Source organism: Hylobates moloch, unplaced genomic scaffold, assembly GCF_009828535.3.
Source record: "Hylobates moloch isolate HMO894 unplaced genomic scaffold, HMol_V3 SCAFFOLD_11, whole genome shotgun sequence".
Classification (NCBI taxonomy): domain Eukaryota; kingdom Metazoa; phylum Chordata; class Mammalia; order Primates; family Hylobatidae; genus Hylobates; species Hylobates moloch.
The window spans coordinates 16,445,817-16,458,517 of NW_026652286.1; the positions used below are offsets into that span (position 1 = coordinate 16,445,817).

General features: G+C 33.8%; 1 protein-coding gene across 1 annotated transcript in view; it reads left to right on the forward strand.

Moving 5' to 3' along the window:
• DCDC1 (doublecortin domain containing 1) overlaps nt 1–12,701 on the forward strand; it is a 486,974-nt gene that overhangs the window by 110,909 nt on the left and 363,364 nt on the right. The window contains 2 exon segments of the mRNA XM_058424526.1: nt 10,259–10,407; nt 10,409–10,426. Of these exon segments, the coding sequence (XP_058280509.1) occupies nt 10,259–10,407; nt 10,409–10,426 (167 nt within the window).

Below are 12,701 nucleotides of genomic sequence, written 5' to 3' on the forward strand. Positions count from 1 at the left end.
AATATGGTTGTTTATTTAGTGGAGTCTGCAAGCTCACTTATCTCTAACTTAGACACAAGTCTTTTAATTTTATCATTCTATTAACACTATTTTAAAAACGATTTCATTCTTTCATAGCTTGCATACTGAACCAATACTTTAATTGTATCATGGCCTGAATGGCCTTCATGATTTGGTTTCTTCATTCCCAACTTCTCTATCTTTAGTTAGTATTACTGGCTCCTTCCACTCTGCACTCAAATCACTTTGTTTCTGTTTCTCAAACACTCTCCTTCGTGCCCCAGTACCTTATCACATGTTTCCTTAGCCTGGATTCTCTCTCATCCTATCCTCTTGGCAGGCTATTGCCTACTTATGTTAAGGTCTTTATTTAAATATTACTTCTGCGAAACTTTCCTGACACTCTCTTGCTCCTATTCCCCTTCCCTATCTCGTCTAGGGTGGTGTATTTCTTAGGGTTATCCATAGAAACAGAACCTATTTATAGTGTCTCTCTCTCTCTCTCTGTCTCTGTTTCTCTCTGTCTTTCTCTCAATTTGCTTTAAGGAATTGGTTCATGTGATTATGGAAGCTCAGAAGACTCAAGCTCTATAGTTAGCAAGCTAGAGATCCAGTAGAATCTATGCATAGTTAGTTACAGTCCAAGTTACTCAACCTTTTTGTTCTATTAGGGCCCTCATTTGATTGAACGAGGCCCACCGACGTTAGAGAGGCCAATCTGCTTTACTTAGTCTACTGATTCAAATATTTATCATATCCAAATGCTTAAACATCCTCACAGACACACTCAGAATAATGTTCAGCCAAATGTCTGGGTACCCTGTGATCCCATCAGGTTGGCACATAAAAGTAGGCATTATAGATGGGTATCCCTGTTACTTTCGTAGCACCCTGCGTATAGTAATTCTCACAACTGCAATTAATAAAACTGCGTATAGTAATTATCACAACTGCAGTTAATAAAACTACTTGGCAGTTATTTGTTTAATGTCTGTCTTTCATCTAGACCGTAAACTACATGAGGGTGAAGATTTTGTAAACTTCTCTGTATTCCATGTTCAGCATAGGGCTAAATAACAGAGTAGATATTGTAAAATAGTATAAAAATTACGGGGCTGGGCATGGTGGCTCACACCTATAATCCCAGCACTTTGGGAGGCCGAGGTGGATGGATCACGAGGTCAAGAGATTGAGACCATCCTGCCCAACATGGTGAAACCCCATGTCTGCTAAAAATACAAAAATTAGCAGGGCATGGTGACACACACCTGTAATCCCAGCTACTTGAGAGGCTGAGGCAGGAGAATCGCTTGAACCCAGGAGGTGAATGTTGCAGTGAGCTGAGATCACACCACTGCACTCCAGCCTGGCGACAGAGCAAGACTCCGTCTCAAAAAAAAATATTAGGGATGCTGCCTAACATAAGTGGAAAATTCAGGCAATGAGAGAGGGTCTAGGTCTAGTCAAAATGCTTCCTCCTTCTTGGGTGCTCTAAAAATACCTAGTACTATCCTTGTACATCTAGCACTGCTCCTGTTCTGCCAACTGTGGAATTCCGCAATAGTTCAGACCGTCTAGGCTCCAGGAACGGCATTGCTAATGGAAAATTATATCTAACGGAAATCTATTCTTTTAGGGGCTTAGGGGGTTTTAGGGGGGTCGGGGGTGACTCAAAATGATATAAACTGTAGCCTACAGTCAAGCCCCAGGCAGGGATATATATATATATATATGTATATGTGTGTGTGTGTACGTGTGTGTATTCATTCACTCTGATTCCTTTTATAACTTTCTTCAGGAAAGAAATTGTGAGCCAAGGCAGCATCCACTCACAACTTTTTTTTGCCTTGTTTTGGATACTAAGTAATATAATTCTCTTTGACTTTTAAATACAATCATTTAAAAGCAAGCAATCATGAATTCTAAATAGAGGACTTAAATAGGAGGTTTGTAAACATTACATGTTCTCCTACCTTGTCTCCTACAGATACACCCATTTATCTGGGAAGGGGCATACAGATTTGGCAGTACCTTTCTTAAAGACAATAGATGGTAGCCACAGTGTATTGTGACCTAGTTCCCACTGGAAGAAATATTGTTTATATGTTGGTGTAGGAAATCTCAAGCTCAGTGTAGGGAGCTTGAATCTCTCTCCATGCAAGAATCTCTCTCTCTGTTCATTAAATATTTGTTTAGTAGTCAGTGATCCCATGTTGGGTCCTAATGATTACTGTATATTTTCCTGAGGGTTCACAAACCATTTTATAATCTGTTCTACAACTTTTTAGGGAATTAAGATTAGGCTTATTGATAAAGTTTCTTCTTTAAATTTAAGTGTATTTGCCTCTCTTCAATCATTGAGTTCCTTAGCATTTACCTTTACTTTTCAAATTTTATGAAATGTAAAAATTTAGGTCTCTTGCAGAAGAAGGGTGCCAAGTGCTGGCAGTAATTAATCAGTCCTTAAATCTCTCTAGGGCAAGACTTGGTGTACACAAAGGCAGCCAGTTAAGAGCCTGTTGTGTCGGAAAGATGCTGCTCAGGAAGTGTTCATTCCTTGGAATTGTGGTCTCTTTGACTTTGCTTTGGTTCCAGGGTTTCTTAGACATTGTCCTCAGGGTCTTCTAGTGACTTCCTGGCGTAGGACTTCATCTGCCCTTGTTGCTTATATCAAAAACAGAATGTGGTTAAGTAACCACTGATTTATATTTTTACTGTTGGTCTACAGAGGTTATCAAGAATTTTGCTAAGGCTAGAGTTTTAAAAGTGTTTTAGTGGCAGTTGGAGATCTCCCATTACATAATTGGATCACTGTCATCTTTTATTAAATATGTGAAGGCAGAACTGTGCAATATGAACATTCACAAAGTAGTCTAATCTATTTGTAGACTCTTTAATATTTTCAGAAATTCCCTGTTGAAATCTTTAAAACATAGGCTCTCTTTTATATTCACAAAGATATAATCATCACTCCTAGTTTTTGTTGGGGTGCACTTGTTTTAGTCATTCATGTAATTTTTAAACCAAATCCTTGCTTTTAGAAAATCCTTAAGTTTGTCTTTCTGTCTTCTGGTTTTTATGTCTCTTATTTTTCAGCCTTAGAACTCTAAAGCCAAAAATCCTATTCTTACCCTAATGACTTGTCCATGATTCCAGAAGTTTATTATGAAATATATTGTAATAATTGCCAATGAAAACAAGCAGCCTAATTGCTACTACCTGTTATAAAACAATGTCTTACATAGCTCTCAGCATTTAACAGTTATGTAAAAGAGCACGACTCAGCAGAGATTATCTTTCTCCTAAGAGTTTTTAGAAGAGAGAAGAAATCGTAGACAAAAATATGTAAAAACACTAATTTTAGAAGATTCTGTCTTTGTGAAACAAACATGGAGAAATAAATGTCAAAGGGAATCCTCCATTTTTATTGCTGAAACGATTAAGGCTTTTTTTAGTCTGCCACATTTAAAGTATAAATCTCTCATGACATATCTATTTGCATCTTAAATAAATCATTACAATGTAAGTAATATGTTGACTTAGTATTTACATTCAAGGGTACCAAACTGTTTTACCCACATTAGCTGACTTCTAAGTCTCTCTGAATTAGGTATGTTTGTTCTGGGTATTATTATTATTCCTACTTTGAGTCTTAAAAGAAGGAAATAAAAGAACAAAAAGGTTAACTACATCTTTAGATTTGTATTAATGTGACTGTACAATGTAACAGTGGAATTTCAAGGCATTTTATAATTAGCTTGCTTTGGAATGTTATTTACATATGTAAGTGCTTTGTACAATTGATTTTATTCCAATGTTTTACTTTGTTTTCTATTACTTATTTTCTGACTGAGTCAAAAGTTAATTTGTGCCTAATTTAATACCATTTGGGTTAAACTTTTTGGGATAGTAATATAAATACAAATACTCTAAAGTAATAAAAATGTCAGTTATTAGATCAAGTAATTATATAATGACATTTCTAAAGACCATTACTTCTATTTTAGGTTAGATTTATTTGTTGAGTTCTGTGCGTTATACTTCCTAAAACTAACTCTAAGATAATACTTTAAGTTTTTGTACGGAGCTTTAAAGTTTACAATACCATGTCATGCATTTTCAATTTTATGTATTGGTATAGGCCATGGCCACATAAAAATTGACTAGGTATAATTAATTCTCAGTATTTCTTTAAGTAATCTTAAATTGCATGTATACCAAACCAATTATTTTACATTACTACTAAATATCAAATATTTTAGATGTCCAAGAAATTGAGTTCACAAAATCCTTGTATTTTCAAAGACACACACACACTATTATTTTTGTTGAAGGGGAAAGAAAGATCAGACAATAGAATCCCAGCTTATTTCTACTTGTATAAATCAAGTCATTTAAATAAATGAATTGTGTATGCTGACCTGTTCTACCAATGTGCTACTGGGGATGTATGAAAAAAAGATGTGCATGGTGGTGGAAGTAGAAAGAGGCATAAAGCGTATTGGAAAACTACCAAATGTCCCCTGCAAATGGGCCCTATTCAGAATCAGTAAGCGTATGATGAGTGAAGTGGTTTTGAATATCGCCTTTAGATTCCATGCTGTTACAAGGCCAGCCCTGAACATGGCAACTCTTATTTCCACACACAGTACCTCTTCACTCTCAATTTAACCCCCAAATCTGATGAACCCATTACTCCATACTTGATTTCATGGAACAAGGAGTAGATATAGTTACAAATGATCAATCACAAGCCGTGAACCAAAGCAGCAAGGCATTAACAATTCACACCATTTCGGTCCACTTGCTCAAGCAGAAGATGTGCCAGCATATTTAATGCACAGCTACTTCGTTCAGTTTAAGAAAAAAAACATGACTCAGGCTGCATTTTCAAAATGGAGAGGACTTTCTAAGATTTCATACCTTCTAAGCCTTAATGTCAACATTCATCCACACATCAGCAATTAAAATAACCAGGTGTCCTATAAAGGTCATAATGTCCAAATTAAATTTTACTCAGGTAAAAACAATATGACCTATGAAATTCTTCCTTCAATGCATCACTATTCTGTTTGATCCTGTCATACAAATCAATGTCTCTTACAGCAGTATTATAACACTGTAGACCCCACAGGCAATATGCCGTCAGTTTAATAGGATCACTGAAAAACTAAAGCAGCTGTGAAAGATTGCTCTAAGTATAGCAATCGTGTGCTTGTCATTTTGTTCAGTGGAGGAAAAATCCAAATTTGGGTAGGCATCGGTATTTAAGAAAACGACCGCTAAATCTTTTCTCATAAGTACCTTAGGGACAATAAGATTTGACATATAGCATGTAAACAAAAGTACACAGCAGCTGTTAGTTTAGTTTTGTTTGTATAAAAATACACTGATATAAATCAAGCAACACAGGAGACAGTGTTTTCTCCATCATTCAATCTTCCCTGCAGACTATGCTTTTGAATGGTGTCTGATGCTTGCTGTGGGACCAGGAGCTTTCCAACTATTTCGTAAAGCTGGATAAGGAACATTAAAATACACATATACCTTGGCACTAGCTCAAACTCCCTGCAGTCATACTTCCTGGACTGGGAAGCAGTCACATCTTAGTATCTTTTAAAAACTTACTTTGTTTTGACCAAAGAAGACTTTTTAGGTCAACTTCATTAAAAAATAAATAAATAAATAAATAAGTAAAGCCAATTGAATTTGTTGAATTGGTGGGAAATTTCCAAATGTCTTGGTATATTTCTAAATGATATCTTGTTAGGAATAGCCAAGTATTTTAGAAGCTGGATCTGCAGCTTGCTGCCAAAGAGTATATAGAAGTTTCTTTGTAGGTAACTATACTCTGGGCAGTGTGCTTTTCTTTCATAGTCTCATGTACTCTGACTGAAATGTGAAAATTACAATATTATGTAAATTATGGTTATGGATATTTAGTGGGCATGACTTTTAATTGTTTATTGTAAGCAAGTTATTAAAGCCTTTGATTATTCCCTGTGCTTCTTGAAATGCTATTAATAAAAAATCCTGATCTTTTTAGCTTTCCGTATTAGATTGAAATGCAGTATGCAAAGTGGCTCTTTCAATGTAGGATGTTGCTTTTGGGGAGGGATATATATTCCCTCGGTATAGATCATGACAGAATATTCCAGTCTAAATCTGATAGACAAATTTGATTAGCTTTGTGGTTTCTCTTTAGAGAGATTTTTGGTTCCTTATCATGTACTGCCTCCATTATGTATCCCAAGTAAGTTCACACTTCTTATCAGTGATGAAATAGTTTTAATATAAGATCCTCTTGAAGGCTGAACAGTTTATTTTCTTATTTAACATTTGAACTCATTTTTGGGGTTCTTAGAAGAAATTACCTTTTTTATTTAAAAGAGTTATTTTGACCTTAATCTAATATTATTGCTCTGTCATTTAAATTTTATTATGTGCCTTTTCCTGTAGAAGCATGATTTATGACAAGGTAGGATAAAGTACTTGAGGGTTTTCCAACGACTTTTTAAAAATACCCATCTCTGGCCTTCTCCTGTCTAGTTAATGCTTCCTTCCCGAATCTTATGGCTTTCTTTTTATGTTAATTTCCCTCCTTAGTCTTCATAATCATATAAGGAAAATTAAAAACAATTGCACACATCCTAAATATGCTTGAAATTCGGGTATATTCATGTTTATTTAACAAATTCAGACCAAATTTTTTTAGGTTGTAGAAAGTTACAGGTTCTAAATGATCGTGGATAGTTGTAGTTATGTTCTTAAAACTTACCCAGAAGACTGTCTACAGTATATCTGCAGTACCATTTATTCATCTAGTAGACATTTGTTGAGCACTGCTTTCACCAAACTAAAAAATATCATGACTTCAAACTCCAAAAGGTTTCAGGATTTACTGGGGGATGAAAGTGGGAGGGGACAAGATATGGACTAATACAAATCGATAAGAAAAAAAAAAAGAGAGAGAGAATGCTATGGGAGGCATAGAGGAGGGAGCAATTAGTTCTACCTAAATCATTTAGTATATTTTGCCAGAGGTGGTAACATTTGATATGAGCCTTGAAGGACAAGAGTATATTAATAGGTGGGGAAAGGGGGGAGGAAATGGAAAAGGAATGAAACAGCGTGAGTGAGAAAGGTATTGGTTGATAATTATGAAATGAATATAGCTACTAGTTTTGGTTATGTAATCTGTTTACCTATGATGCTCACTACCAGCTCTGTCCAGTGGAGTTACTCTTTTTGGTCACATGATTTATCAACAGCCTTAGTCTTAGCTCCAAACTCATTGAAATGATTGGATTAATTTTCATTTTGCCCTATAGTCATAACTTGAGATGAAACAAAAGGAATAAAAAGTAATCATCCACATAGCTTTTCACCTTTCCAGGGGTGGAAGTGATCCCAGTGAAATGATTCCATTTGACTGATGTCTGCATAATTGCTAAATTTAAGGGATGATTAACTTCCAAACCATTTAATATGAAATGTTGAGGGTTAGCTTAATGGAAATACAGAAAAGAGTTCTTACCACAATCATGCGAACAGGAGAAACTAGGTAGAACACCTGTAATAAAGGCCTTTCACAGAAGAAGAAATGTTTATGTGTAGTTATGCACACAAATACTAAAAGACCATAGGATAACCTTCTTGAACGAGGCAATATTTCTACATAGTAGTTTGAAGACATTTTAGGCCGAGGCTCCTTTTTAAATGGACAGTTCTTTAATTCTAACTGCTTAATAAATATTATTTTTTAGTATAACATAGGCTGATTTATACATCCTTTTTAAGTACTTAGGCGTATCATTTTCTTATGTTTTCTGTACCTTCCTAGTTAGTGGAAACATTGTTTGTTCTTGGAGTGTGCTTTGTCTTCCTTTTCAAGAAGATCATCAAAGTTACTAGTTTGCAGCTTCTAAAAAGAAAGAGCCTTCTAATCCCTAGTTCAGAGGCTAACCTTTATTAGTGCTCTCATGGTTATAATGAGGACCCTGCTTCCTGCAGGGAGATTCTGGAATACTGAACAGATTATTCAACAAGTTCAGAGCAGATTCTGAAGTCCCTTATAAAACCTGCTTGTGAATACTGCTTTCTTTGCTTTGCTGTTTCTGGTTTCCATAGTATTCCTAATTACATAAATCATGTGGAACATGGGAGCTGTTTTCCATCCAGTATCAATTCTGACACTGCTTATGCTTTGGTATAATTTTATTTTATTTTCTAAGCTGTATTTTTTCTAAAATTCTTGTGGAGAGTATAACTTTGAAAAACTTAGAATTTTTGTTGTTAGATCTAGTAAATGCTTTTTTTGGAATCCCTTGGGCTGACATAAATAATCTGAAAGTTATTTTGTGACAAGCATAGATATAGAATCTGATAAAATTTTCCCATGTTTAAATTCAAGATTAACTCTAGGGTGTAAATCATTCAAGCTTATCACCTACTGCCCAATTTATTAAACTTTATTTCAACTTAATATCTATTTATGTAGTGCCTTTCAATGTTCAAAAAGTCTGCCAGGTTCAATGAGTATACCAATTAAAGGTGTACGAATTAAAATCTAACACATAGTAATATATGAATGTGTAGCAATAAACTAAAAGCACTGATGATTCTTAAGCTAGGTTTCTTTTGAAAAAAATTGTAATCAAGATTGCTTTATATTATACATTTTTAAAGGTTGAAGAGTTATAATTCTGAATATAAACTCACTTATCTTTTAATTTTTATTGCTTTTATAATATTTATGATCTTTTTTTTAAGTTTGAGGTGTTTGTTATAAGACTTAGAAAAGCAATTACTCTAAGACAGTATAAAAATGGGGTTGATAGATGAATTTCAGGAATTAGTTTCTCAAGCTAAATAAGTGAATTTTATGCACACATCTAAGAAGATGTTTCAATAGTCATTGGCTCATAATTTCCTCTTAACTTTATTTATACTATATTAGTAACAAAATCTTGAACCCTGTTTTCAACATTCTCCTTAGTGTTGAACATATTAGACAGACTTTAAATTATGCTTTGGTAGAGAGTTGTGGAACTTAGTGCCATAAAATGCATAACTTTTTTACCAAGAGCAAAATTTAGCAGAATACCAGTAGCAAAGGCCATTTGCATAACTCAGCCTCTCAGCAGCTCAGTTGAGCCTAATTGTAATTCAATTTCCAGATTGCTATGCTAGGCCTCTCTGCATAAAATATGCAACATATAACATAACTAACGGCATGACCTATTTTCTTTGCCGATGATCTATTTAATTCCTTTTTCTAGCAGAAATGTGTATCAGAATAAGGTAGCCAATACATATGGTTATTTTGCATGTTTAAGTTTGTGTCACATGTATATACTTAAATAATGACCAAGTAAAGAAAAATATCATTTACTTTTTCTGGATTCCCAAGTGTGCCATTTTTATTTCTTGATTTTTGGCTTTTCAGAGGAAAATTAAATCTTGAAAAATGTTAGCTAGCTGTCATGTTATTAGACTATTTTACACTAGAAAGACTTTATAAACTAATCATGTGAAAAACTGTATAAACATGTTTGTCAACTCCTTATGGATGTTGCAGTACATACCCATAAGTAAATATCTTTTATCTATTTACAAAATGCATGCTGGAATAGCATTTCTAAATCCTTGATTGTTTCGTATTCCAGAAACTGAAAAAAGAAAGGTATGATAAAATGCTTGTTTAAGATTCTGCCCCCTGTTTTTAAACAGTCTTGCCATCCTGTTGTATGGGTTACTTAAGGAATGCAACAAAAATTGTGAAATAGGATGGCTTATAAAAGTGTGGATTATATTTTATGAATAATTTCCAGATGTGATGTTTTAGGTATATAGATGCTGTACAAGAAGCTATGTACAGAAACAACATGGATCTTACAATTTTATCAGGACAATGCAAGTAGGTTTCAGCAAGGTTGGTTCCAACTCATCTGTGATAAATGAGAAGATAAGGCAATCAGTGCACACCATGACACTCTGTGCAGCTAGTTAGGCACACTTCAGAACTATTCAGGTGTGCTCACAAAGCTTATGAGTCTTGCATGGGGGGTGTCTCAATATAAATACATCCTTCATGGTGGCCACTAGTAACGCAGGAATTGCCTCTCTAAGACTTAACCCAGGTCAGATATAAATAATAGATGTTAAGAGTTAGCTCTGGTATTGGGGCTGTGTTCCAGGCAGTGTATTTCGGTTGGGTTGGGTCAAAAGAATTTTTTTCCCTTCTTTTCTCGCATAGTTCCTCTGCTTGAAAAATGCCTGCAAAATTCCATCACACCTTTGCGAGGACCACTTTGGGTCTCTAATGGAGAAGGTTTCAGCCCCTCAGGAGCTAAGATGTACATCCAAGGAGTTCTTTTGGCCCTGTACCAACGATTAAAGTCTGCAAAAAAAATATTATAAACAGGTGAGTCATCCCTCTTTAAAAATGTCTTTATTATATGTTTTAAAAATATACTTGGTTGTATAGAGGCAATGATTGGCATTGTGTCATAAAAGAACTGTGACATGTATTTTGTGAGCTCAGTGCCCGTTAGGGAGCCAAAAATGCTGTTTCTGTAATCTCAAAGCCAACAATAATGGAGCTAATTGTATCTGTCTTTTGGTATAAGATGTCATATGTCTCATCTTTTCTTGCAACGCATACTGGGCAAAGTGAAGGCAGCTTCTTACGTGGAAACTCTATAGACAATTACTTTAAATAAGAGAATAAATAGCTCCTAAGTCATTTAAAGGTTTAAATGTTTAGCATTCTATTTTTTTCCAGCATAAAATCAGATTTATGGGGCTAGAATACAATAAATCACATTCTGAAAAATGAAATCATGAATCAACTTCATGTCAAGAGTAACTTACTTCATTTATCCTTATTTAACTTGTCTGTTTCAGGAGTCAAAAGTATACAAACAGAATTAGTTTATTTGAATCAGGTTAAACTGGATTTTGTCCTTTAATTCCTGTGTATTTATTTCATATTTGTATGTGTGTGGGTAAAGGCTGGTATTTTTATAGTCATGTATAGGGACTTTTGATTTATCTTAAAGTAGGATTCACATTCGTAAAGCAGAATAACTGATGCCATTTATAACATAAAAATGGAATTGCCACATTTAAAAAATCCTTTGTACTTGGTTTTAAGAATCGAAGCACATGTTTTTACCAAGCTAAATGAGGACTAGGTTTTATATTTTGAACTGGGATGTTCCAGTTTAGAACTGGGCTCATTATCCGAGACCACAGACTGCTGAAAAATGAATATTTTGAAAGCATCATGCTATTATTCTCTGCTTGCAGAAAGGAAGGGGAGGTGGGAATGGGCTATCAGTCTTAGTGTTCATGCAGCACCTCCTGCTGTCGAGTTTGGAAAAGAACAACTTGTATTGACTGGAATAAAGTGTTGTACTAAGGTATCCAGAACTAGCATAAAACATCTTCCCAAGAAAACTTTGCAAAATGTGTTTGGTTTGCCTCGTTAATTTCAGCAGATCCAGAAACAGGATTAATAATTATCATAGATAAGGCTATTCATAATAATACAGTGAAAGAAATAAAAATCCAAACTAATGTTCTTTAGTAAGCCATTAGATACAGAAACTGGTATAAAATATTTTATTGCATTTAGATTAAATTATTTTAGTTGAAATATTATTTAAGTTTTAAGATATCATTATATTATAAAATGGATCATGATGAATTGCATTACAATAATTTATTTGGAATTATGTGGTTTGATTCCACTTATTGAAATTTAAAATTATTTAGTGTTAGAAGAAATGAGACAATTCTCCAATTCAAGAAAAGCACTGTTTAAATAAAATCTAAAGACAAGCTTAAACATTTTCTAAGTTTTATTTCAAGTAAGGGTGTTAGAAATAAGAAACATCCCAGAAAGTAATGGCATGTTTTTCTTCCACTGTCTTAAACATGTAAAATTTAAATAAGTATAAATTGCTATACTAGATTTAAAAGAGCTCTGTGCATTGTAAGAAAAAAATACTTTCAGAATTACTTAGTGCTTTCATTAAAAAATTTCTTTATGACTCAAAATTGATGAAAAATATATTTTATTAAATATTAAATTATGAACAAAATTTAACATTTTAGTGTCTCTGTAATTGTCTGGGCAGTCTGTAAAGATTTCAACATTATATGAAATTTAAGAATATTTTGAAACCTATGCTCTTTGCCATTTCTCCTAAAGCTTTTTTCTTCCACTAAGTTGTAATAATTCACAGCTTTACATTCAGCAATTTTAATATGATACTTAAGTTTTATTTGAAATATAAAAATGAAGAAAAATAAGCAGAAATTTGCTCATTATGTATTTTTATGTAAATTTCTGTTGCTTTAGATGTGCTCTATTTTAGGTATGCTTGAGGTTTTCTTCTTTTGTAGTGTTATATTTAAAATTTAAAATTATTTGAATGTTTAGAGAAGTCACTATAGTGATACTCTTATCAGACCATCAGTGCTTAGGTGTTAAGCCTGACAATATCTTTATTTGTGAGTGGGATTTCTTAGCAAATATCCTTTTTAAGCATTAATGAACTTTGTTTGAACTACACTTACTTCATTTGACCTTTGGTGTAGCCTTTTCTATTTAGTTTTATATAAGATTGTGTCAAAGAATCTTTAGATAGGTGAAATGGAGGTAGATGATGATTCCTATTTCCTTAACAAAT